The sequence below is a fragment of the Oncorhynchus mykiss genome, chromosome 4 (genome assembly GCF_013265735.2).
Source record: "Oncorhynchus mykiss isolate Arlee chromosome 4, USDA_OmykA_1.1, whole genome shotgun sequence".
Taxonomy (NCBI): Eukaryota; Metazoa; Chordata; class Actinopteri; order Salmoniformes; family Salmonidae; genus Oncorhynchus; species Oncorhynchus mykiss.
In genome coordinates, this window is record NC_048568.1 from 5,892,015 (window position 1) to 5,917,421 (window position 25,407).

Sequence of the window (25,407 nt, forward strand, 5' to 3'; positions counted from 1 at the left end):
TCCGATTCAACTGTAATCTGTTAAATGAAGAGTTGATGCGCTGCACACTTTTTTAAGAGCATATTCTTTTATATTTGGGCTTGGGGAGGGTATCAAGTCAGTTCGAGTCAAAAGGCTCAAGTCCAAGTTGAGTCACGAGTCACTGGTGTTAAAGTGAAAGTTGAGTTGCAAGTCATCATATTTGTCATGTGACTCGAGTCTACACTTCTGCCTTGTAGTAACCCATTTATTTTTAAACAAATCCAAATATATTTTGGGTCCTTCAAAGTAGCTGCAGTGGGGCAAAAAGGTATTTAGTCAACCACCAATTCTGCAAGTTCTCCCACTTAAAAAGATGAGAGAGGCCTGCAATTTTCATCATAGTTGAAGTGTACCTATGACAGACAAAATGAGAAAAAAAAAATCCAGAAAATCACATTGTACGATTTTTAATGAATTTATTTGCAAATTATGGTGGAAAATAAAGTATTTGGTCAATAACAAAAGTTTATCTCAATACTTTGTTATATACCCTTTGTTGGCGAATGACAGAGGTCAAATATTTTCTGTAAGTCTTCACAAGGTTTTCACACACTTCGCCCATTCCTCCATGCAGATCTCATCTAGAGCAGTGATGTTTTGGGGCTGTTGCTGGGCAACACGGACTTTCAACTGCCTCCAAAGATTTTCTATGGGGTTGAGATCTGGAGACTGGCTAGGCCACTCCAGGACCTTGAAATGCTTCTTACGAAGCCACTCCTTCGTTGCCCGGGCAGTGTGTTTGGGATCATTGTCATGCTGAAAAACCCAGCCACGTTTCATCTTCAATGCCCTTGCTGATGGAAGGAGGTTTTCACTCAAAATCTCACGATACATGGCCCCATTCATTCTTTCCTTTACACAGATCAGTCGTCCTGGTCCCTTTGCAGAAAAACAGCCCCAAAGCATGATGTTCCACCCCCATGCTTCACAGTAGGTATGGTGTTCTTTGGATGCAACACAGCATTCTTTGTCCTCAACACGACGAGTTGAGTTTTTACCAAAAAGTTATATTTTGGTTTCATCTGACCATATGACATTCTCCCAATCCAAATGCTCTCTAGCAAACGTCAGACGGGCCTGGACATGTACTGGCTTAAGCAGGGGGACACGTCTGGCACTGCAGGATTTGAGTCCCTGGCAGCGTTGTGTTTCTGATGGTAGGCTCTGTTACTTTGGTCCCAGCTCTCTGCAGGTCATTCACTAGGTCCCCCCGTGTGGTTCTGGGATTTTTGCTCACCGTTCTTGTGATCGAGGGAGATTATCAGTTATCTTGTCTGTCTTCCATTTCCTAATAATTGCTCCCACAGTTGATTTCTTCAACCAAGCTGCTTACCTATTGCAGATTGTCTTCCCAGCCTGGTGCAGGTCTACAATTTTGTTTCTGGTGTCCTTTGACAGCTCTTTGGTCTTGGCCATAGTGGAGTTTGGAGTGTGACTGTTTGAGGTTGTGGACAGGTGTCTTTTATACTGATAACAAGTTCAAACAGCTGCCATTAATACAGGTAACGAGTGGAGGACAGAGGAGCCTCTTAAAGAAGAAGTTGCAGGTCTGTGAGAGCCAGAAATCTTGCTTGTTTGTAGGTGACCAAATACCTATTTTCCAGCATAATTTGCAAATAAATTCATTAAAAGTCCTACAATGTGACTTTCTGGATTTGTTTTCTTCTCATTTTGTCTGTCATAGTTGAAGTGTACCTAAGATGAAAATTACAGGCCTCTCTCATCTTTTTAAGTGGGAGAACTTGCACAATTGGTGGCTGACTAAATACTTTTTTGCCGCACTGTATCTTTTGCTTTGATGACAGCATGGCACACTCTTGGCATTCTCTCAACCAGTTTCAACTGGAATGCTTTTCCAACAGTCTTGAAGGAGTTCCCACATATGCTGAGCTTTTCCTTCACTCTGCGATCCAACTCATCCCAAACCATCTCAATTGGGTTGAAGTTGGGTGATTGTTTAGGCCAGGTCATCTGATGCAGCACTCCATCACTCTCCTTTTTGTTTAATTAGCCCTTACACAGCCTGGAGGTGTGTTGGGTCATTGTCCTGTTGAAAAACAAATGATAGTCACACTAAGCGCAAATCAGATGGGATGGCATATCGCTGCAGAATGATGTGGTAGCCATGCTGGTTAAGTGTGCCTTGAATTCTAAATAAATCACTGACAGTGTTACCAGCAAAGCAACCTCACACCATCACACCTCCTCCATGCTTCACGGTGGGAACCACACGTGCAGAGATCATCAGTTCACCACTATGCGTCTCACAAAGACAAGTGGTTAAGAAGGAAAGAAATTCCACAAGGCATACCTGTTAATTGAATACATTAACCTGGTTGAGAGAGTGCCAAGAGTGTACAAAGCTGTCAAAGGCAAAAGGTGCCTAACTTGAAGAATCTAAAATACACTTTTTTGGTTACTGCGTGATCTCATATGTGTTATTTCATAGTTTTGATGTCTTCACTATCATTCTACAATGCAGAAAATAGTAAAAGAAAGAAAGAAAAACCTTTTAATGAGTAGATGTCCAAACTTTTTACTGGTATCGTCTCTATGGGGGATTGGAAATGATGCAGACAAATACATGGATATTAAAGCTGATATACCCCTTACAAAAATTGGTCTAATCAATGTGGCTGTCAGCGGTACTGATTTCTGTCTCTCTCTGTGTGTGTGTGTGAGAGTGTGCATAGACTAGATGAAAGCCGATGTTCATGGGTCTGTTCATGGGTCTGTCATATAGTACGCTTTTTTTGTCATACTTGTTGTCATACTTAGGCTTGCTAGCCTAAGTTCCTCGCATGGGCAACAATGAATCAGCTAAGTTAGCTAGTTAACATGAGCCTACATATTACATTTCAATTGTATCAGTGGAACAATATATGAATTCATGATTAGACTCGCCGTCAAAATCATTGGCCTGTACAGAGTGTTAAGTCAAAACCACAAGTCCAAATCCCCATCTCCATCCATGACTTAAGAAAAGGCTGATTTAGTAAGCTAGCTTCTGCAGGACAACAACACAAGCTGATCAGAAACACGTTTCTGACAATGACGTTTTGCTTTGGATGTGATTTGAATGGTGTGAAACCAAATCCAAACTGGCCTCTCTTGGGGTGTTTTGCTGCATCAGGACAACCCACAGTTGAGCTCAGCTCAACACTGATTGGCTAAATGCTTGCTGGTATCAATCAAAAGGTACGGCGACAACATCATACTCTTTTGATCCAGACAGCATCAGATACAAGGGCTACACATACTGAAACAGAGGGGCGCTGTTTCCCTTGTTCGGAAGATTTCTCAGGTGAGATTGAGACACTTTGAAAACACAGAGATGAAAGAAACATTTTCATTGGTGAAATATTTGGGAAGCCTGGCTTTCCATGGCAGCCATGAATACACGACACTGCTCGTTAGAATCCCTGAGCCGACAAGGTGAAAAAATCTGTCAATGTGCCCTTAAGCAAGGCACTTAACTCTAATTTCTCCAACGTAAGTTGCTCTAGAAAAGAGCGTCTGCTAAATTATTAAAATGTCAAATGTAAGATTGAGCCATTGATCTTGTTTTGATGCCAAGTTTCCCTATTATATATTTCCCATTCCCAGTGTTCGGTGACCTGTGGGGACGGCCAGCAGACCAGAGAGGTGGTTTGCGTGGGGGCAGGAGGGGAGCGCTTTGGTGACCAAGCCTGCAGTGGTCTGGTACGCCCACCTGCAGTCCAAGCCTGCCGCAAGCCAGCCTGCCACATCCACATCAGCTGGCACGTCCATGACTTCGGACTGGTAACAGAGAGATACATTTAGTTGTTTGTTAAATTGTTCCACATTGTTGCTTTGGCAATACATACAAGTCATTTTGTCATGTCAACAAAGCATTTTGAATTGGAGAGGGATGTTCGACCTCATACTATACCAGAGGAGGCTGGTGAGAGGAGCTATAGGAGGACGGACTCATTGTAATGGCTGGAATCAATGGAACAGCGTCAAATGTGGTTTCCATATGTTTGATACCATTCCACTTACTCCATTCCGGCCATTACAATGAGCCTGTCCTCCTATAGCTCCTCCCACCAGCCTCCTCTGTACTATATCCTTATGTAGCATCTCTGTAACAGAGACACAGGAATACAAAACAGGAGTAGTCTAAACATGAAACCATACCACCTAATGGGTGATAAAACAGAGTGCTACATAAAGTTGAAGTAATCAGGGAGAGTGATGAAGTCCAGGTGTGACCGGTGGTAAGTAGACAGGCGACGTCAAGTACCAAAGCGGGAGTAGACAGTACACCCCCCCACACACACACACACGTACGGCTCCAGTCGCAGGGCGACGCCGGCCATGGGGACTGCCCCGAAGGCAAGGAGTGGGCTGGTCTGGTCAGTGAAGGTGGAAATCTGAGAGGATGTTGGGATCTAGAATGTCGTCCCCCGGAACCCAACACCGCTCCTCTGGATTGTACCCCTCCCAGTCTACCAGGTACTGGAGCCTACCCTCACGATGTCAGGAGTCCAGGAGGGATCTGACAGCATTAGCGGGGCTTCCCTCGATGTCCAGGGGAGGTGGGTCGTGGGGGACGGAATCAGCCAGGGAGCCAGGAACCACCGGCCTGAGGAGGAAAACATTAAAAGAGGGTGACATCCAATAGTTAGTGGGAAGCTGTAATCTGTATGTTACCTCATTGACCCTCCGGAGCACTTTGAATGGCCCCACAAACCGAGGGCTCAGCTTCCGGCAGGGCAGGAAGAGCAGGAGGTTCCTGGTGGAGCCAGATGTGATCACCAGGATGGAACACAGGCGCCTCACTGCGGTGACGATCCACCTGCTCCTTCCAGCGGAGGACGGCGCATTGGAGCCTCATGTGGGCAGCGGGGTGAAGTTGAATCTGGTAAAGGGCCCTTCTTGCTTGGCGCGGGTTCAGCCGCCTCGGGAGGATGAGAAATGTGTCCGTGGCGCCATTCAACCAGTATTTCCACTCCTCACTGCAAGGAGCTCCCAATCACGGACCATGGTTCCTTTCTGCAAGAAACACTTTTTTAGAGTAGTATGCACATAGTATGCACATGGATACAATTTTTGTGGATTACAGTGAAGTTGTGACAGGTCGGCCCCCACACCCACTTCTGGGGCGTCCACCTCCACCATGAATGGAAGCGTAGGATCTGGGTGGTGAAACGGTGCAGAGGTGAAACGCCCCTTCAGTAGATGGAAGGCCTCATCGGCTGCAGAATTCCACACCAACTTACGGGGACAACCTTTGAGGGGACTCCAAAAACCGTTGTAGTCCCTTTATGGTGGTTGGGACTGGCACTGCAGCTACCTTCCTCTCCTCCAAAACCACTCTCTGCAGGCTGATCCTATATCCCAGGAAGGAGACGGCAGCTTGAGGAAGCTGACATTTCTCCGCTTTGACATACAGTTGGTTCTCCAGGAGGCGTTTCAGGACTACCCGGACGTGGGCGATATGCTCCTCCAAGGTGGCCAAGTAGATCAGGATATCACTGATATACACAACCACCTAACGCCCAAGCATTTCTCGAAACACCTCATTCACTAATACCTGGAACACTGACGGAGCATTGACTTATCCATAAGGCATCTCTAAGTACTCATAGTGCCCAGATATCATGCTGAAGGCTGTCTTCCATTCATCCCCCTCCCGGATGCGGATCAAATTGTAGGCATTCCGCAGGTCCAGCTTGGTAAAAGAATAATAAAAAAACACTGTTGGAGAGCCTCCTGGATGTTGTTTTCCTCCATAGCCTTGATTTCAACCACTGATGGGGGGTAGATGCGGCTGCGCAAAGGCGCATAGTCTGTTAGCAGGTCGATGGCACAGTCCCAGGGGCAATGAGGAGGGAGACAGGTGGCATGGGGCTTGGGAAAAAACTCCCAAAGATCCTGGTAAACCTCCAGGATGTCGGCCTGAAGAGCAACCACCAGGGTCACGGCACAGGCCGTGATCGCCATTCTCAACCAGGAGATGGTGGGGTCGTGGCGTTGGAGCCACAATATTCTGAGGATGACTTTGTGTACGGGTGCCTGGATGATGAGGAAGGGAAGGTGTTCTTGGTACAGGGGTCCAAAGGGTGATGGTGAGTGGTCCTGTGATGTGTGTCCCAGATCCCAGTAGTCAGTTATCCTGTTTGGGATAGGGGGCTGCATTTTCACATTCGGATGAAAAGCGTGCCCAGAGTAAACTTCTGTCCCAGAAGCTAATATATGCATATTACTAGTAGTATTGGATAGAAAACATTTGACATTTCTAAAACTGTTTGAATGATGTCTGAGTATAACAGAATTCATATGGCAGGCGAAAACCCAACCAGGAACCGGGAAATCTGAGGTTTGTAGTTTTTCAACTCATTGCCTATTGAATATACAGTGTCTATGGGGTCATATTGCACTTCCTAAGGCTTCCACGAGATGTCAACAGACTTTAGAACCTTGTTTGAGGCTTCTACTGTGAAGTGGTGGAGAATGAGACCTGAATCAGCCACGAGCTGATCATGCGTGCACACAGCTACTTTAATAATGGAAATTGATGTAAAAATATATCACTATCCACTTTAAACGATGCTACTTAATATAATGTTTACATACCCTACATTACTCATCTCATACAGTGGGACAAAAAAGTATTTAGTCAGCCACCAATTGTGCAAGTTCTCCCACTTAAAAAGATGAGACAGGCCTGTAATTTTCATCATAGGTACACTTCAACTATGACAGACAAAATTGCATTTTTTATGAATTTTTTTGTGACTCCTCTCTTTGGCTGGAAAATCGCTGTGTATGTTTTTGTGACTAGGCTCTGACCTAACATAATCAAATGGTGTGCTTTCGCTGTAAAGTCTTTTTGAAATCGGACACAATGGGAAGATTAACAAGAAGTTAAGCTTTAATTTGGTTTATTGCACTTTTGAATGTATGAAAATGATTTTAGCGCACTGCCTTTTCAGCTGAATGTTGTCGAGGGGTTAGCCTCGACAACATTCGGAACCTAGCCAAGGCCAGCATACAAGGCCAGCATCCCCTAGCCATAAGAAGTTATACAGCTCTTGAACCGGAAAGGAGAGCAGGTATGATGTTATTTTCAGGGAAGAGGCAAGGGCCTGGTCAATAAAATTCCCAGTGGCATCGGAGTCCACTAGAGCTATAGGAACGACACGAGGGACAGCCTGCTAGTGAAATCGGTACTAAAAAGGATTTGGTGGAGAGTGATGATGATGGAATACTCACACCTACCCCAGGAGACGGGTGAACACGGGACTGTCCCTCTGCTCTAGTGGTTTCCGGGTTGGGACGTTGTGGACACCGTTGAATCTGGTGCCTCGCTTGACCACAATAGGGACAGAGCCCCAGCTGTCTCCGACGGTGTTGCTCAGCCGCAGGGAGGCGTTTGGCCCCTACCTCCATGGGTTCAGACTCTTACTCAGATCGGTCAACGAAGGAGGGAGAGAGGCGATGAGAGTGCCACCACTTTCGAAGTAGTTTATGCAGATGGATGGCCATCGTGATGAGTGCATCTAATGAGAGGGTGTCAACTCGGCATGCCAGCTCCGTCTGGACCTCATCACACAATCCGCATCTGAATAAGTAGCGGAGTGCAGGCTCATTCCATCTGCAGAATGCTGCCACTGTACGGAAGGTAAGGGCGTACTCAGCAGCAGTCTGGTCCTCCTGCCGTAGTTGGAGTAGGTGCTCACCCCCCTCTCTGCCCTCCGGTGGATGATCGAAGTCTCCTCTGAAAAGAGCCATGAACCTCCCATAGGAACCCAGTTCCTCCTCTCCCCCAGACAGCCGTAGCCCACTACAACACCTCCTTTGAGGTGCAGTCAGTGAGTTTAACCTCTCTGTGATAGGGGGACGCAAATGTCCCACTTGGCCAATAGCCAGGGAAAATGCAGAGCGCCAGATTCAAATAAAATACTATAATATTCAAACTTTCATTAAATCACACATGCAGGATAGCAAATTAAATCTACACTCATTTTGAATCCAGCCAACATGTCCGATTTCAAAAATACTTTTCGGTGAAATCATAAGAAGTTATTATCTGATGATAGCACAGCAGTAAACAAAGAGAGTAGCATATTTCAACCCTGCAGGCGCTACACAAAATGCAGAAATAAAATATAAAACATGACTTACCTTTGATGAGCTTCTTTTTTTGGCACTCCAATGTCCCATAAACATCACAAATGGTCCTTTTGTTCGATTAATTCCATCCATATATATCCAAAATGTAAATTTATTTGGCGTGTTTGATCCAGAACAAAACTGCTTCCAATTTGCGCAAAGTTACTACAAAATCTCAAAAGTTACCTGTAAACTTTGCCAAAACATTTCAAACTACTTTTGTAATACAACTTTAGGTATTTTTAAACGTTAATAATCGATCAAATTGAAGACGGGTCTATCTGTTTTCAATAGAGGACGAGAGGAAACTAACGCTACTTTTCAAGTCTTGGTCAACTCTCAACAGCGTTACCCAGTTCCAAGATGGCCGTACTTCTTCATTGCACAAAGGAATAACCTCAACCAAATTCCAAAGACTGGTGACATCCATTGGAAGCGGTAGGAACAAGTGCAACTGCAAACAAGTCCCTAAGAAATATTGTTTCCCCATGAGAACTCACTGAACAGACCGAGACCTAAAAAAAAAAACTATTCTGAACGGTTAGTCCTCTGGGTTTTGCCTGCTACATAAGTTCTGTTATACTCACAGACATGATTCAAACAGTTTTAGAAACTTCAGAGTGTTTTCTATCCAAATCCACTAACAATATGCATATCTTATATTATTGGCATGAGTAGCAGGAAGTTGAAATTGGGCACGCTATTTATCCAAAAGTTGAAAATGCTGCCCCCTATCCCAAAGATGTTTTAATAGGAAAGACCATGGAGTGAATACAAAAACAGGAGTAGCGTCTAAACATGAAAACAAGAAACAATACTACCTAATGGGTGACACAACGGAGTGCTAGATGAAGGGGAAGTAATCAGGGTAGTGATGAAGTCCAGGTGTGCTTCATGATGTGGCACAGGTGAGCGTAATGATTGTTGCCAGATGTTCGTAATGATGGTTTGCCAGGACCGGTGGTTAGTAGACCGGCAATGTCCTACAATTTTCTCTTATCCTTTCTACTTCTGTGTAAATATATATTTCATGCTCTCTCTCTTCCTCCCTATAGTGCTCTAGGAATTGTGGTGGAGGGGTGCGGGAGAGGAGGGTAATGTGTATGGACACAGACCAGAACCCATATGAGGAAGACAGGTGCGCCCCCCACCCTAAACCTGCTACCGTGGAGCACTGTAACACCCAGGCCTGCCATGAAGCCCAAAGTGAGTCAAATTCCAGTGTGTGTGTGTGTGTGTGTGTGTGTCTATATACACTACCATTCAAAAGTTGTCACTTACAAATGTCTTTGTTTTTTAAAGTAAAGCAAAAAAAGTCAATTAAAATTACATCAAATTGACCAGAAATACTGTGTAGACATTATTAATGTTATAAATGACTATTGTAGCTGGAAACACTTGATTTTTTTTGATAGAATATCTACATAGGTGTAGAGACCTGGAACACAGGCCACTCCTGTGTTCCAGTGGCACATTGTGTTAGCTAATCAAAGTTGATCATTTTAAAAAGCTAATTGATCATTAGAAAACCCTTTTGCAATTATGTTAGTACAGCTGAAAACTGCTGTTCTGTCTAGAAAGAGTTGCAGAGAAAAAGCCATATCTCAGACTGGCCAATAAAAATAAAATATTAAGATGGGCAAAAGAACAGACACTGGACAGAGATATGGCTTTTCTTTGCAGCTCTGCCTACAAGGCCAGCATCCCAGAGTCGAATGAGAGTGTGCAAAGATGTCAAGGCAAAATATGGCTACTTTGAATAATCTAAAATATATTTTGATATGTTTAAAACTTTTTTGGTGACTACATGATTTCACATGTGCTATTTCATAGCTTTGATGTCTTCACTATTATTCTACAATGTAGAAAATAGTAAAATCTTTGAATGAGTGGGTGTGTCCAAACTTTTGCCTGGTACTGTATACATACTGAAAACAAATCAACAACTTGTAAAGTGTTTTTAATGAGCTGAAATAGAAGATCACAGAAATGTTTTATATACACCAAAAGCTTATTTCTCTCAAATTTTGTGAACAAATTTGTTTACATCCCTGTTAGTGAGCATTTCTCCTTTGCCAAGATCATCCATGAGGAGTATTTCTGTATGTAATAAAGCCCTTTTGTGAGGAAAAATTAATTCTGATTGGCTGCGTCTGGCTCCCCAGTGGGTGGGCCTATGCCCTCCCAGGCCCACCCATGGCTGCGCCCCTGTCCTGTCATGTGAAATCCATAGAATAAGGCAAAATTAATACATGTCAATTGACTGATTTCCTACTTTGAACTGTAACTCAGTAAAACCTTTGAAATTGTTGCACGTTGCTTAGATATTTTTTGTTCAGTATATGTATGTGGGGTGGTTCTATTCATGTATCATTGTCTCTCTATGTTTAGGTGTCCCAAGTATCCATGACCCAACTGGACATGACAGCACTCTGAGAGGATATGTGCCTTATGACTCTTCAGGTACGAGTGTGCGTTAGGGATGTTTTTGTCTCTATGCATGCATGGGCATGTGTATCAATTTGTGTGCGTAATTATAATCATATGTGTGTAGATTGACTTGGGACAACTTCCTGTGAAACTGGAGGGAGTGCATTTCAAATAAATAATCATACAAATTATTGTTATTAAACATTTTTAGGTAAATATGTGTCTTTCGGTTGAAAGCTTAAATTCTTGTTAATCTAACTGCATTGTCCGATTTACAGTACCTATTACAGCGAAAACATGCCATGCGATTGTTTGAGGACGGCGCCTCATGTCAAAATATTTTTCCTCCAGCACAGGTTTCATAAATTCACAAATAGCCATTAAATATTCACTTACTTTTTGAAAATCTTCCCATGATTTGTCATCCAAAGGGATGGAAAAAAAGTCTGTTTAGTTGGCGCCATCGATTTGAGTAATCCACTCGTTCAACTTGCAGAGAAAGGAATCCAAAAATCTACCCCTAATCTGTGTCAACAAGTCAAAATAGATTTCTATTTACTCCTCAGATACCCTAAAATGTAATCAAACTATAATATTTCTAACGGAAAGAAGTATGTTCAATAGGATACCGATTTTAGCAGTTGTGTCCTGTCTTCATGGCGCATGCAAACACAAATTTCCAAGAATGTGTCCCTGTACTAAAACTGATATTTCTTATTTGTTTTGGAAGTTACAAGCCTGTAACATTGAACATAGACTGACACCCTGTGGAAGACATAGGAATTGCATCTTGGGAGTTAATTTTAGGATGCTCTTACACTTGCCATTGTAAGAGGATGGTCTCTCTCAAAAAAAATTCTGGTTGGTTTTTCTTTGGATTTTCTCCTACCATATATAGTGTTATATTAATTTGAAAATTAACTTTTCTATCTCTCCTTAAGCTAAAACACCTCTCTTATAGTATGTTCCATTCTCTGTCTAGACAGTGTTGTAATCCATCAAAATATTATAACTACATATCGACAAGACAGGATCCACTAGTCAAAGTGGTATATCAACATCTGAAAATATACTCTCTGGCTAAACATAACTATGGAATTCCTAAATATACGATAGCAAAAATAAACACCTTCAAAACATGTATTATTTACATTTTTATCCATCTACACTACTGTTCAAAAGCTTGGGGTCACTTAGAAATGTCCTTGTTTTTTTAAAGAAAAGCACATTTTTGGGCAATTAAAATAACATCAATTTGATCAGAAATACAGCGTAGACATTGTTAATGTTGCTACTATTGAAGCTGGAAACGGCTGATTTTTTAAATGGAATATCTACATAGGCGTACAGAGGCGCATTTATCAGCAACCATCACTCCTGTGTTCCAAATGTTGTGTTCGCTAATCCAAGTTTGTAATTTTAAAAGGATAATTGATCATTAGAAAACCCTTTTGCAATTATGTTAGCACAGCTGAAAACTGCTGTCCTGATTAAAGAAGCAATAAAACTGTCCATCTTTAGACTAGTTGAGTATCTGGAGCATCAGCATTTGTGGATTCGATTACAGGCTCAAAATGGCCAGAAACAAAGACCTTTCTTCTGAAACTCATCAGTCTATTCATGTTCTGAAAAATGAAGGCTATTTAATGTGAGAAATCACCAAGAAACTGAAGATCTGGTACAATGCTGTGTACTACTCCTTTCAAAAAACAGCGCAAACTGTCTCCAACCAGAATAGAAAGAGGAGTGGGAAGCCCCAGTGCACAACTGAGCAAGAGGACAAGTACATTAGAGTGTCTAGTTTGAGGAACAGACCAAGTCCTCAACTGGCAGCTTCATTAAATAGTACCCGCAAAACCCCAGCCTCAATGTCAGTGAAGAGGCGACTCCGGGATGCTGGCCTTCTAGGCAGAGTTCCTCTGTTCAGTGTCTGTGTTCTTTTTCCCATCTTAATCTTTTCTTTTTATTGGCCAGTCTGAGATATGGCTTTTTCTTTGCAACTCTGCTAAGGCAAAAGCCAGCATCCTGGAGTCGCCTCTTCACTGTTGATGTTGAGACTATAGCTACATTAAGTATATAGGCTATTTATATAGATCATCTAAAGATTTAGCCATATGTCTGTGTTTGCTCTCTCTAGCCACTAACACAGTGTACGACCCCTATTCCACAGCTGTGGTTGGTCCTCACTGCTCCCAGTCATACTACGGCTGCTGCCCCGATGGCCACACTTCCTCCGGTGGGCATAGAGGAGAGGAATGTCCTGCAGATGACTGCGTACGCACCCGGTAAGACCTAGGTGGCATCTGTTCAGTTGGGTGCAACTTTACATAACTTTAATATAGAGATAACATTGTGTAAAACAGACATGGCATGCAGAGGCAGATTAACTTTGTTACTTTGACAGTCCAACTAGTGACATTCACATTCATGGATGCTGTCTGAGTCCATGTTTCTGTCTCACCTACCTTTGTGCCTTTCCATAATAGCTATAGTTTTTTTGTCTACCCTATACCTTACCTGTGTTTGTCTCCGGTTGTCAGGTACGGCTGCTGTCTGGATGGGGTGACTCCTGCTCAGGGTCATAGAAGGGCAGGATGTCCTGATTCCCACCCACTTGCGGTAAGAGCTGCCCACTACCCATTGTGTCAAGACCACTCTTTTTCTTTCACAATCAAAAGCAGTCTATCCATCACTTTAGATTGGAAAATCTCTCTCTAAGTAGATAATAAATAATAAACAAAAGTGAAATAAACAATACAAATTAACAGTAAACATTATTTTAGAACTTCTGTGAGTGTAAAGACATTTCAAATGTCATTATGTCTATATACAGTGTTGTAAAGATGTGCAAATAGTTAAAGTACAAAAGGGACAATGAATAAACAGAAATATGCCTCTCTCTCTCAACCAGTCTTTTTCCAATTCAATGTAAGGGCTTTATTGGCATGGGAAACGTATGTTTACATTGCCAAAGCCAGGGAAATGGATGATAAACAAAAACATTTTTTTACAGTAAACATTACACTTACAAAAGTTCCAAAAGAATAAAGATATTTCAAATGTCAAACTATTATTTATATATACAGTGTTGTAATGATGTGCAAATAGTAAAAGTACAAAAGGGAAAATAAATAAACATAAATATAGGTAGTATTAACAATGTTTGTTCTTTACTGGTTGCCCTTTTCTTGTGGCAACAGGCCACATATCTTGCTGCTGTGACTGCACACTGTGGTATTTCACCCAATAGATATGGGAGTTTATCAAAATTGGATATGTTTTCAAATTCTTTGTAGGTCTGTGTAACCTGAGGGGAAAGACACTGCTCAAAAAAATAAAGGGAACACTTAAACAACACAATGTAACGCCAAGTCAATCACACTTCTGTGAAATCAAACTGTCCACTTAGGAAGCAACACTGATTGACAATAAATTGCACATGCTGTTGTGCAAATGGAATAGACAACAGGTGGAAATTATAGGCAATTAGCAAGACACCCCCAATAAAGGAGTGGTTCTGCAGGTGGTGACCACAGACCACTTCTCAGTCCCTATGCTTCCTGGCTGATGTTTTGGTCACTTTTGAATGCTGGCGGTGCTTTCACTCTAGTGGTAGCATGAGACTGAGTCTACAACCCACACAAATGGCTCAGGTAGTGCAGCTCATCCAGGATGGCACATCAATGCGGGCTGTGGCAAGAAGGTTTGCTGTGTCTGTCAGCGTAGTGTCCAGAGCATGGAGGACCTACCAGGAGACAGGCCAGTACATCAGGAGACATGGAGGAGGCCGTAGGAGGGCAAGAACCCAGCAGCAGGACCGCTACCTCCACCTTTGTGCAAGGAGGAGCTCTGCAAGAGCCCTGCAAAATTACCTCCAGCAGGCCACAAATGTGCATGTGTCTGTTCAAACGGTCAGAAACAGACTCCATGAGGGTGGTATGAGGGCCCGACGCCCAAAGGTGGGGGTTGTGCTTACAGCCCAACACCATGCAGGACTTTTGGCATTTGCCAGAGAACACCAAGATTGGCAAATTCGCCACTGGTGCACTGTGCTCTTCACAGATGAAAGCAGGTTCACACTGAGCACATGTGACAGACGTGACAGAGTCTGGAGACGCCGTGGAGAATGTTCTGCTGCCTGCAACATTCTCCAGCATGACCGGTTTGGCGGTGGGTCAGTCATGGTGTGGGGTGGAATTTCTTTGGGGGGCCGCACAGCCCTCCATGTGCTCGCCAGAGGTAGCCTGACTGCCATTAGGTACCGAGATGAGATCCTCAGACCCCTTGTGAGACCATATGCTGGTGCGGTTGGCCCTGGGTTCTTCCTAATGCAAGACAATGCTAGACCTCATGTGGCTGGAGTGTGTCAACAGTTCCTGCAAGAGGAAGGCATTGATGCTATGGACTGGCCCGCCCGTTCCCCAGACCTGAATCCAATTGAGCAGATCTGGGACATCATGTCTCGCTCCATCCACCAACGCCACGTTGCACCACAGACTGTCCAGGAGTTGGCGGATGCTTTAGTCCAGGTCTGGGAGGAGATCCCTCAGGAGACCATCCGCCACCTCATCAGGAGCATGCCCAGGCATTGTAGGGAGGTCATACAGGCACGTGGAGGCCACAAACACTACTGACCATCATTTTGACTTGTTTTAAGGACATTACATCAAAGTTGCATCAGCCTCTAGTGTGGTTTTCCACTTTTTAATTTTGAGTGTGACTCCAAATCCAGACCTCCATGGGTTGATACATTTGATTTCCATTGATCATTTGTGTGATTTTGTTGTCAGCACATTCAACTATGTAAAGAAAAAAGTATTTAATAAGAATATTTCATTCATTCAGATCTAGGATGTGTTAGTTTAGTGTTCCCTTTATTTTTTTGAGCAGTGTATGTCTCTCTAATATGGTCATACAATTGGCAGGAGGTTAGGAAGTGTAGCTCAGTTTCCACCTCATTTTGTGGGCAGTGTGCACATAGCCTGTCTTCTCTTGAGTGCCAGATCGGCCTTCGGCAGTCTTTCTCAATAGCAAGGCTATGCTCACTGAGCCTGTACATAGTCAAAGATTTCAGGTATTCTGCCAGTGTGTACTCTCTGTTTAGGGCCAAAGAGCATTCCAGTTTGCTCTGTTTTTGGTAAATTCTTTCCAATGTGTTAAGTAATTATCTTTTCGTTATCTCATGATTTGGTTGGGTCCAATTGTGTTGCTGTCCTGTGGCTCTGTGAGGTCTGTTTGTGTTTATGAACAGAGCCCCAGGACCAGCTTGCTTAGGGGGTTCCTCTCCAGGTGTACTTCTCTGTAGGTGATGCATGAATTGCTTCCTTTTAGGTGGTTGTAGAATTTAACGTCTCTTTTCTGGATTTTGATAATTAGCGGGTATCGGCCTTATTCTGCTCGGCATGCATGATTTGGTTTTACGTTGTACACAAAATATATTTTTTGCAGAATTCTGTATGCAGTCTCAATTTGGTGTTTGTCCCATTTTGTGAATTCTTGGTTGGTTGTGCAATGGGTTCTATAACTGATTCTAGTATTTTAGCCAAATCCTAATTGGTATGTCAAATTTTATGTTCATTGTGATGGCATAGAAGGACCTTCTTGCCTTGTCTCTCAGATCGTTCACAGCTCTCTCACTCTCCTTCTTTCACTTTCTAGGACCACTCCGCTCCTGCTCAGTCTGGCCCTATGTGTTCCCTGTCACATGACGCTGGACCCTGTGACATTTGGACTTCCCGCTTCTACTACAACTCAGCCACTGGCAGTTGCACCCAGTTCTGGTTCGGCGGATGCCAGGGCAATGCCAACAACTTTGTCTCCAGGGACCATTGCCAAAGGAAGTGTGGCGGTGCCGTCGTGACGCCAAGAGTGGCATCCCCACACGCACGGTCCGTGAGGGTGAGCACAAGGGCGAGGGCATACCGTGTCCGGTCTTAAGAGACACAAGAAGAATGTGTTTCAGTGACACACATTATCCTTACAGGGGAAAGGAAAAATATGAAGCAATATGATTTACCTGTTTAATCTGTGAATGAATGTCTTCCAAAATTTGACCTGCACCATTTCTATTCTTTCTGTCATTGTTGATATCAATAAACTGAACAGATCTGTTGAATCATGGTGTCCTTCATGTATCATACTTTTTATTTCCTTTTTACAGGGGTGGAAAAAGTACCCAATTTTCATACTTGAGTAAAAGTAAAGATACCTTAATAGAAAATAGTAACCCAGTAAAATACTACTTGAGTAAAAGACAACATTTGGTTTTAAATATACTTAAGTATCAAAAGTAAATGTAACTACTAAAACATAAGTATTAAAAGTATAATTTAAAATTCCTTTAAGAACCAGATGACGCTATTCTTGTTTTTTAATTTATTTACAGATAGCCAGGGCACACTTATCACTCAAACAAAATGTACAAACAAAGCATGTGTTTAGTGAGTCCGCCAGATCAGGGGCAGTAGGGATGACCAGGTATATTCTCTTGATACGTGTGTGAATTGGACCATTGTCCTGTCCTGCTAAGCATTCAAAATGTAAGGAGTACTTTTGGTTGTCAGGGAAAATGTATAGAGTAAAAAGTACATTATTGTCTTTAGGAATCTAGTGAAGTAAAAGTTGTCAAAGAAAGTAAAGTACAGATACCCCCAAAAACGACTTAAGTAGTACTTTAAAGTATTTTTACACCACTGCCTTTTTACATTGAGACTGACCCCAGTCTCTTTATGTTAAATAAAAACGTACAAAACACTTTTTTACAAACTGGTGCTTTTACTTTGAAGTAGACATTGACCTTTTTCTACCGGAAGAGAATCTACCTTTACTTCCTTTCTTTAACAGCTGCATTGCACGGGGATAGCAAAGCAGTATAACAGCAAATTAAACACTGAATCTGCAAGTCTAGCTTGGACACCAGAACAAACATGGTAAGAGTGATTGTTTATCGGGGGGGTTTTCTTCATATATTGCATGAAACTTTTATTCAATCATTTGGCTTTTGCTAAGATAGCTTACTGTGGCTAGCACTAGCCCGAGCTCGCGACTTTACTAGCAACTACTATAGTTGCTAATTTGTCTAAATGTTATGAGCTAAACGTAGCTACTAATGTTAGCCTGTGCATTATTAGGTAGGTCATGTTAAGGGGAAAAGCCACTCAAACGATCTTTTGTTTTTCACGGTTGATACAGTCCTAGTCTGATTTAATCAGGCTGTAATACACAATTAATTGGCATATACAGCAGGAAACTAATGACTGCAAAATCTTAAATGTTCCTTTCGAGGAAGAATGTTTAATAAAATGACATTTGAACGTACTTTACCTGCTGTGGTGTTGGTCCTTCAGATAGTCAAAATTTGATACAAAAAAATCCATGCGTGCGTGTACTTAAGTCTGAAGTCAGCGGGTATTTATATTGTATTGCGCGTGTGCCTGGCGATAGAAATGTCTACTTCAGGACCAGCACTCTAAAAAGTAATAAATACATTCCTGTTGATATTGTCTCAATTTCAACCATCTTAAGGACATGGTTTTGTAGTCATTAGTTTCCGGCTGTATATACCAATTAATTGTGTATTACAGCCTGATTAATCAGGCTAATAGAGGAGAAGATGGGGGAGGAGCAGGCGGCCGAGAACGGAGAATAAACAAAAGATAACTCATCCCAAGGGCTTTGACTTCTCAAACATGACAGAAAGCTTACCAAATATGATGCCCCATCACCTTATTCATTCAATAACTTACTTAGATAACAATTGTTGTGACTATACTTGAATTAATCTGATGACTGCTATCTCTAAATAACAAATGTTTAATTGTTACCCGATGTTTAATTTAATCATGTAACAATTAACTCATTAGGATTTGGGGCACCACGAGAGGTTATTTAAAGAGTTACCATCTCCCAAATTAAACTCTAGAAGGTATTACATTGATGAACAGTCATCTTATTAATCATTACCTCGTATCATTATCATTCTGAACAAGCGTAACCTTCTTGGATCTGCAAACATCCCAGCTTTGCTCATGATTCGGTTCTAGACAAATTGGCTTATTTATTTTCTAGCTAATTAAATAACACAGAATAAACATACACCCTTCATACATGAGAAACGGGTCCCTAGCGGATTCTTTTCATATGACGGCTTGTTACGCAGAAAATTAATAGTGGGGGGAGAGAAAGAGGGACACTTATCGTGGATACATTTTAGAACTTTTCCCACAGTAATCATATACTTTGCACACGAACAGCCACCCGTTTGGAATAAGAAGTCATGAATGAATTTACGTGCGAGTACCTTTGTTTGCCGTCTCAGTCTGAACCAGGCCGCCTTAGGAAGGATGTGGGTTGGCCTTTCAGCGGCACGCTTGTAAGGCTCTGATTGTCCGAAAGGTTCTACTGTTGTTCACTCTGAAAGGTAGCCAGCTGTGATGATGGTAGGAGAATACTGTGATTTGAAGAGTAATAGGATGGTGTGAAGAGCACGCTTGTCTAGATATTTTTGTATGGCTGAAAGTAAAGTAAAGCCACGACACTATCAAGCAAGTCAGTTACAATGACTGTCTAGGAACAGTGGGTTAACTGCCTTTGTCAGGGGCAGAACGACAGATCTTTAACTTGCTAGATCGAATCCCCGAGCTGACAACCTTTCAGTTACTGGCCCAATGCTCTAACCACTAGCCTACCTGCCGTGTCATATAGGTTGTACACTCTGCAAACAATATGTCCACTCAGACAATGACAACAGCAAGCCTGGAATAATAATAATAAATGCATTAAAATAAATGACCGTAACCAAAGTAAAACATTGTAGATTATGAATGATAGGAATTAACAGTAAATGTCCTACTGGTGATATGCAATGGGGAATTTATATACACTAACAATCAAACGCAAACAATTCACACAATTTTGCGGGAGAGTGCATTCTGGAGAGAGAAGTGCATCTGGGCACATGGTCAATCCGACATCTGCATTGGCCATGCAGCATTTACGGTGATGTGACCTCAGCTAAAGTCAGGGCATTCACAATTATTGCATTTCGCAGACCAGTGCAGCGCTGTTGTCAAGGAAGTGAGTTTGTTTATACAGGATGTACCGCCCCCACCTACCGTCAACCAATCATGTCTTCAGTACAGCTTTTGACATAATTGATCAGTCTGCTGCTGGAAAATCGTATGTGTTATGGCTTTACACCCCCTGCTATTATGTGGATAAAGAGTTACCTGTCTAACAGAACACAAAGGGTGTTCTTTAATGGAACCCTCTCAAACATAATCCAGGTAGAAGGAATTTTCCAGGATAGCTGTTTAGGCCCCTCAAACAGCTTGTCTCTGTGTGACCCAGAGGCCACTATGTCCAAAGCATCATTAAATCACTACTAGTCATGCTTCATTCCGGGCCTGCTATTTGCACGGTCCCTGCGGTCAGACAGAGCTACTGTCAATGTTTACTAACGACTAGCTGCCTTAACACTCAACAAGGCAGGTCCAACAGGCCCTGGTTTTGTCGCACCTGGACTACTGTTCAGTTGTGTGGTCGGATGCCACAAAGAGGGACTTGGGGAAAATTGCAGTTGGCTCAGAACAGGGTAGCATGGCTGGCCCTTGAGTACACGGAGAGCTAACATTAATGATATGCATGGCTCAAAGTGGAAGAGAGATTGACTTCTTCATTACTTGTTTTTGTAAGAGGTGTTGACAAGCTGAAAGTACCGAGCTGTCTGTTTAAAATACTTGCACACAGCTTGGACACCCATTCATACCCCACAAGACATGCCACCAGAGGTCTCTTCACAGTCCAAGTCCAGAACAGACTATGGGAGGCACACAGTACTACATAGAGCCATGTCGTGGAGTATGGGCCTGAGGGCGTGTTGTGAATTCTGTAACAAATGTATTGTTGTACGGTGTGGTACAGAGCTTGATCTGGCCTCTGCATGTCTCTGTAGGCTCTGCAGTTGCGTCACATCCTCCATATGAAGCCTCCAACCACATTTTCGAATCAAGCTAAAATGGGCTTTTAGTCAAGGCCTCCAATGGATTAGTTCACTGAGATGGGCGCAAATGTGTTACTGCTCGAGTCAACAATCTCGGTCGACCAAACTATCGACCAGTTGGGGTCAGCCGTAGTCTGTGATAACTCTTCTTGTTTCTCTGTTTTGCAGTCACACACAATTCTGCTTGTCCAGCCAACAAAGAGACCAGAGGGGAGGACATATGCCGACTACGAGTCAGTCAACGAATGCATGGAGGGTGAGAGTCAATCTACAGACAGAGTGCAACAGTTTTTAAACCAAGAGTTCCAACTGGCTAATACTTCCGGGAATGCCTTGAGAAGCAGACCCCACAGACCAGACCGTGGTTTGGGAAGTGGATGGTAGAAGTTACATTTGTCCTTATTTGTTCATTTTTTTCAATCTAAAGGCACAACCTAGATTTGAGCCAATTTCTAATGTAGCTGAGCATGTCATTACTACAACCTCGTGAAAATGACAAACTGACACTTTCGTCAAAAACGACATTATAGCAAAGGAATGCCTTTGATTTGACGACCTGCACGTGCGCGACACAATCGTTAGATCAGATGATGTTTCTGCACATGAGCTTAGCTAGCTAACGTTGCCATTATGCTACAGTGTGCCCTTTTGAACACGACCCTAGTGTAAAAAATAAAGCTTTTAATGGTTTGTTGGCGAGGTGTTTTGTCTGTAACTTAAGTATTTTCCCATGTAGTTCTATGTCTCACCCTGTGTCCCTCTTGATCCAGGTGTGTGTAAAATGTACGAGGAGCACCTGAAGAGGATGAACCCCAACAGTCCCTCCATCACCTATGACATCAGCCAGCTGTTTGACTTCATTGACGATTTGGCGGACCTCAGCTGTTTAGTGTAAGTAGTACTGTACAACCTCACTGTTAAAGGGATAGTGCAGTACAATTTATGTCTGCCTGCAGTTTGAAGGAAGGTCGTTTCTGGGGCCATTGCTAATTAGCATTTGTGTAATGACGAAGTCTACAGGAACAGCTAGCATGCTACACCTAATGGTTTAGCCTTAACTTCACCTTGCTTACTAGAGTGCTAATCAAACTAATACTAAACTGCAGGATTGTACTCGTTAGTCCACACTGTAGCAATACGGTTTGCAAAGTAAAATGAAAACAAGCCTTTATCAGGTAATCCCGCCCTGTTTCATTCCTAGTGAATACGACCTTGTTTTATCCAGTCATTTCACAGCTCTTGAGGAGCTGTCAACAGTTGGCCAAGGTTTAGGGGACTAGGGGTCAACTTCAGATTGGGACTAAGAATTGCCTTCTGTTTTCACCCCAGTAATAATGAGGTCCAGTAGGCTATTTGACAATAAGGCTTCATCTCATGAGAACAAAGTTACGTTAATGACATGTCTCTCCTGGGTCGTATTCAAAATGTTGTGTGATAGAAAACTAGTGTTTCTTATTGGACAATTCAATGGGTTTAATCATTAGTCATAACCCTTCCAAACAGTTGCAATTTGCAACGACAACGAGAGTTTCTATTGGACAAATTTAGGTAGGTCCCTCCCTGTTATGTTTGGTTCCTAGTGAATACACCCCAGGTATTTCCTCTCAAATGTATTTTTTTTTCTTGCATTTGTTGTCTAATAAATACGAACCATCACCTCTCCATCCAGATACCGGGCGGACACTCAGACATACCAGCCATACAACAAAGACTGGATCAAGGAGAAGATCTACGTGCTGCTGCGGCGTCAAGCCCAACAAGCTGGGAAGTAAAGACAGGAAGGGAAGGAGCTGAGAGGTTGCCCCCTTTGCACAGCTCTAGGATCAGTTTACTCCACCCTGAAATGAAAATCACTAGGAAATGAAAAGCCCAAACTGATTCGGGACCAGTACATAGGGGCAACTTCATCCTTGGCTTTTTGGTAGAGGTTGTAAAGAGGGAGGGGGACAGTGGCCCTTTTCGAATACACAACGTGCATTCACCCTCCCTTGAGATAATCACAGATCGAGAAGTGATTGGATAGATGAGAACAAGGTTATCAACCTATTGCTTTCACCAATTCAACTGAATCTGATCATTGATTACGCCAAGTAAGGGAGGAAAGTATTCGAACGGCGACAGTGATCTATGGGCGGGAGACAAGCCTATCATTTGTTTGGGTCTATTCTTTGTGGAAGTGGCTAGTTGATTGAAGGACAAATGTATTGGTAAAGATCATTAAATGTCCATTTCTGTTCAAGGAAGAGGGTTATGAGGAGTGACTTTGCTTAGTTTTTTAATGAAAATTGAATTGAAACATGCCACTGATGGTGTCCGTTAAGGGTGCAATTTGGTAATTTTGTAACATTGACGAATGTGATTTACCTTAAATGCTGATTATTAATTTAGGGTGAATTATGTCAGCTTTATTTTCCGTATTTGCAACTCTTACTACCATTTTTATTTTAGACCTGTGAAATCCTGTTTTTGTAAACTTGATATTTGGAATTTCTGACATCTAATTTCATGTTTTCTCTGGTAATTGTTTTTTCTCTGAATACAGGAAATAAACTTTTCAGATTTTATTTGGTGTGTTTTACTGGAAGCATATCAACACACTACTGCATCTGTTTATTTACTGAGAGAATGTGAAGAAGTTCTACTACACCGGCTCTGACGCTCGTCGGCTGTGGCAGGGCTTGCAAACTATTAGACTACAAAGGGAAGCACAGCCGAGAGCTGTCCAGTGACACGAGCCTACCAGACGAGCTAAATAACTTTTATTCTTGCTTCAAGGCAAGTAACACTGAAACATGCGTGAGAGCATCAGCTGTTCTGACGACTGTGTGATCACGTGTCTGTCTAACCAGACACCTAGGTATTTATAGTTGTCCACATATTCTAAGTCAGAACCGTCCAGAGTTGTGATGCTAGTCGGGCGGGAGGGTGCGGGCAGCAATCGATTGAAGAGCATGCACTTAGTTTTACTTCCATTTAAAAGAAGTTGTAGGCCTCGGAAGGAGTGTTGTATGGCATTGAAGCTCGTTTGGAGGTTAGTTAGTGTCGAAAGAAGTTCCAGATGTATACAGAATGGTGTCAACTGCATGGAGGTGGATCAGAGAATCACCAGCAGCCAGAGTGACATCATTGATATATACATAGAAAAGAGTCAGCCTGAGATTTGAACCCTGTGGCACCCCCATTTAGACTGCCAGACGTCCGGACAACAAGCCCTCCAATTTGACACACTGAACTCTGAGAAGTAGTTGGTGAACCAGGCGAGGCAGTCATTTGAGAAGCCGATAAGAATGCAGTGATTCACAGAGTCAAGCCTTGGCCAGGTCAATGAAGACGGCTGCACAGTAATGTCTTATCGATGGCGGTTATATCGTTTAGGACCTTGAGCATGGCTGAGGTGCACCCATGACCAGCTCGGAAACCAGATTGCATAGTGGAGAAGGTATGGTGGGATTCGAAATGGTCGGTGATCTGTTTGTTAACTTGGCTATCTAAAATTTTAGAAAGGCAGGGCAGGATGGATATAGGTCTATAACAGTTTTGGTTTAGAGTGTCTCCACCTTTGAAGAGGGGGATGACTGCGGCAACCTTCCAATCTTTGGGGATCTCAGACGATACGAGAGGTGGAATAGGCTAGTAATAGGGGTTGCAACAATTTCGGAAGATCATTTTAGAAAGAGGGTCCAGATTGCCTAGCCCAGCTGATTTGTAGGGATCCAGATTTTGCAGCTCTTTCAGAACATCAGGTGTCTGGATTTTGGTGGAGAAGCGAGGGGGCTTGGCCAAGTTGCTGCAGCAGGTGCTAAGATGTTGGCCGGGGTAGGGGTAGCCAGGTGGAAAGCATGGCCAGCTGAGGAAAATTAAATTATCGATTATAGTAGATTTATCGGTGGTGGCAGTGTTTCCTATCCTCAGTGCTGTGGTCAGCTGGGGTGCTCTTATTCTCCATGGGCTTTAGTATCCCAAACTTTTTGGACAGTGCTACAGGATGCAAATTTCTGTTTAAAAAAGCTAGCCTTAGATTTCCTAACTGACTGAGTATATTGGTTCCTGACTTCCCTGAAAAGTTGCATTTCACAGGGGTTATTCGATGCTTATGCACAATGCCACAGGATGTTTTTGTGCTGTCAGGTCTGGGTTGAACCAAGAGTTATATCTGTTCTTTGTTTTAATGGGGCATGCTTATTTAAGACTGAGGAAAGCACTTTTAAAGAGCAACCAGGCATCCTCTACTGACGGGATGAGGTCAATATCCTTCCAGGATACCCGGGCTAGGTCAATTAGAAAGGCCTGCTCGCTGAAGTGTTTTAGGGAGTGTTTGACAGTGATGAGGGGTGGTCGTTTGACCGCGGAACCATTACGCACGCATGCAATGATCCTGGGTGTAGACAGCAGAGGAGTATTTAGAGGGCAAGTTGGTCAGGATGATATCTAAAAGGGCTCCCATGGTTACGGATTTAGGGTTGTACCTAGTAGGTTCCTTGATAATTTGTGTGAGATTGAGGGTATAAGTGTTGGGTGTTAAGCATGTCCCAGTTCAGGTCAGTTCAGTACGAACTCTGAAGATGGATGGGGGCAATCAACTCACATATTTTCATAACTGTATGGTTGGGTAAGGGCTTGTAAGTAAGGATTTCACTGAAGTGTCTACACCTGATGTGTTCGGTGCATGTGACAAACACTATTAGATTTTAAGTGCATTTAAGACTCACAAATTAATTAAGAGATGGAGGAACATATTTGAATTGGTAAACTACCAGTGGATGAAAAATTGGCATTCTCCAGGGAAGCCTGAATATGAAAATAGTATCTTACAA

General features: G+C 42.8%; 2 protein-coding genes across 3 annotated transcripts in view; both read left to right on the plus strand.

Annotated features, from left to right (window-relative positions):
• paplnb (papilin b, proteoglycan-like sulfated glycoprotein) overlaps positions 1 to 16,708 on the plus strand; it is a 33,195-nt gene extending 16,487 nt beyond the window's left edge. Inside the window, exons 8-13 of one of the 2 annotated variants that reach the window (XM_021600031.2) lie at positions 3,628 to 3,804; positions 9,219 to 9,369; positions 10,555 to 10,626; positions 12,764 to 12,878; positions 13,134 to 13,212; positions 16,252 to 16,708. In XM_021600031.2, coding sequence (XP_021455706.2) covers positions 3,628 to 3,804; positions 9,219 to 9,369; positions 10,555 to 10,626; positions 12,764 to 12,878; positions 13,134 to 13,212; positions 16,252 to 16,530 — 873 coding nt within the window. In that variant the 3' untranslated portion in view covers positions 16,531 to 16,708. Of the gene's footprint in view, positions 1 to 3,627; positions 3,805 to 9,218; positions 9,370 to 10,554; positions 10,627 to 12,730; positions 12,879 to 13,133; positions 13,213 to 16,251 lie in introns of both variants that reach the window. The other variant, XM_021600030.2, reaches the window with a different exon arrangement.
• A 658-nt stretch (positions 16,709 to 17,366) lies between these two features.
• LOC110521994 (enhancer of rudimentary homolog) lies at positions 17,367 to 23,157 on the plus strand. Its single transcript, XM_021600032.2, has 4 exons — positions 17,367 to 17,522; positions 20,762 to 20,849; positions 21,364 to 21,484; positions 22,263 to 23,157. Exons 1-4 carry the CDS (start codon positions 17,520 to 17,522, stop codon positions 22,363 to 22,365), a joined length of 315 nt encoding a protein of 104 aa, XP_021455707.1. The 5' UTR covers positions 17,367 to 17,519; the 3' UTR covers positions 22,366 to 23,157.
• The last annotated feature ends 2,250 nt before the right edge of the window (positions 23,158 to 25,407 follow it).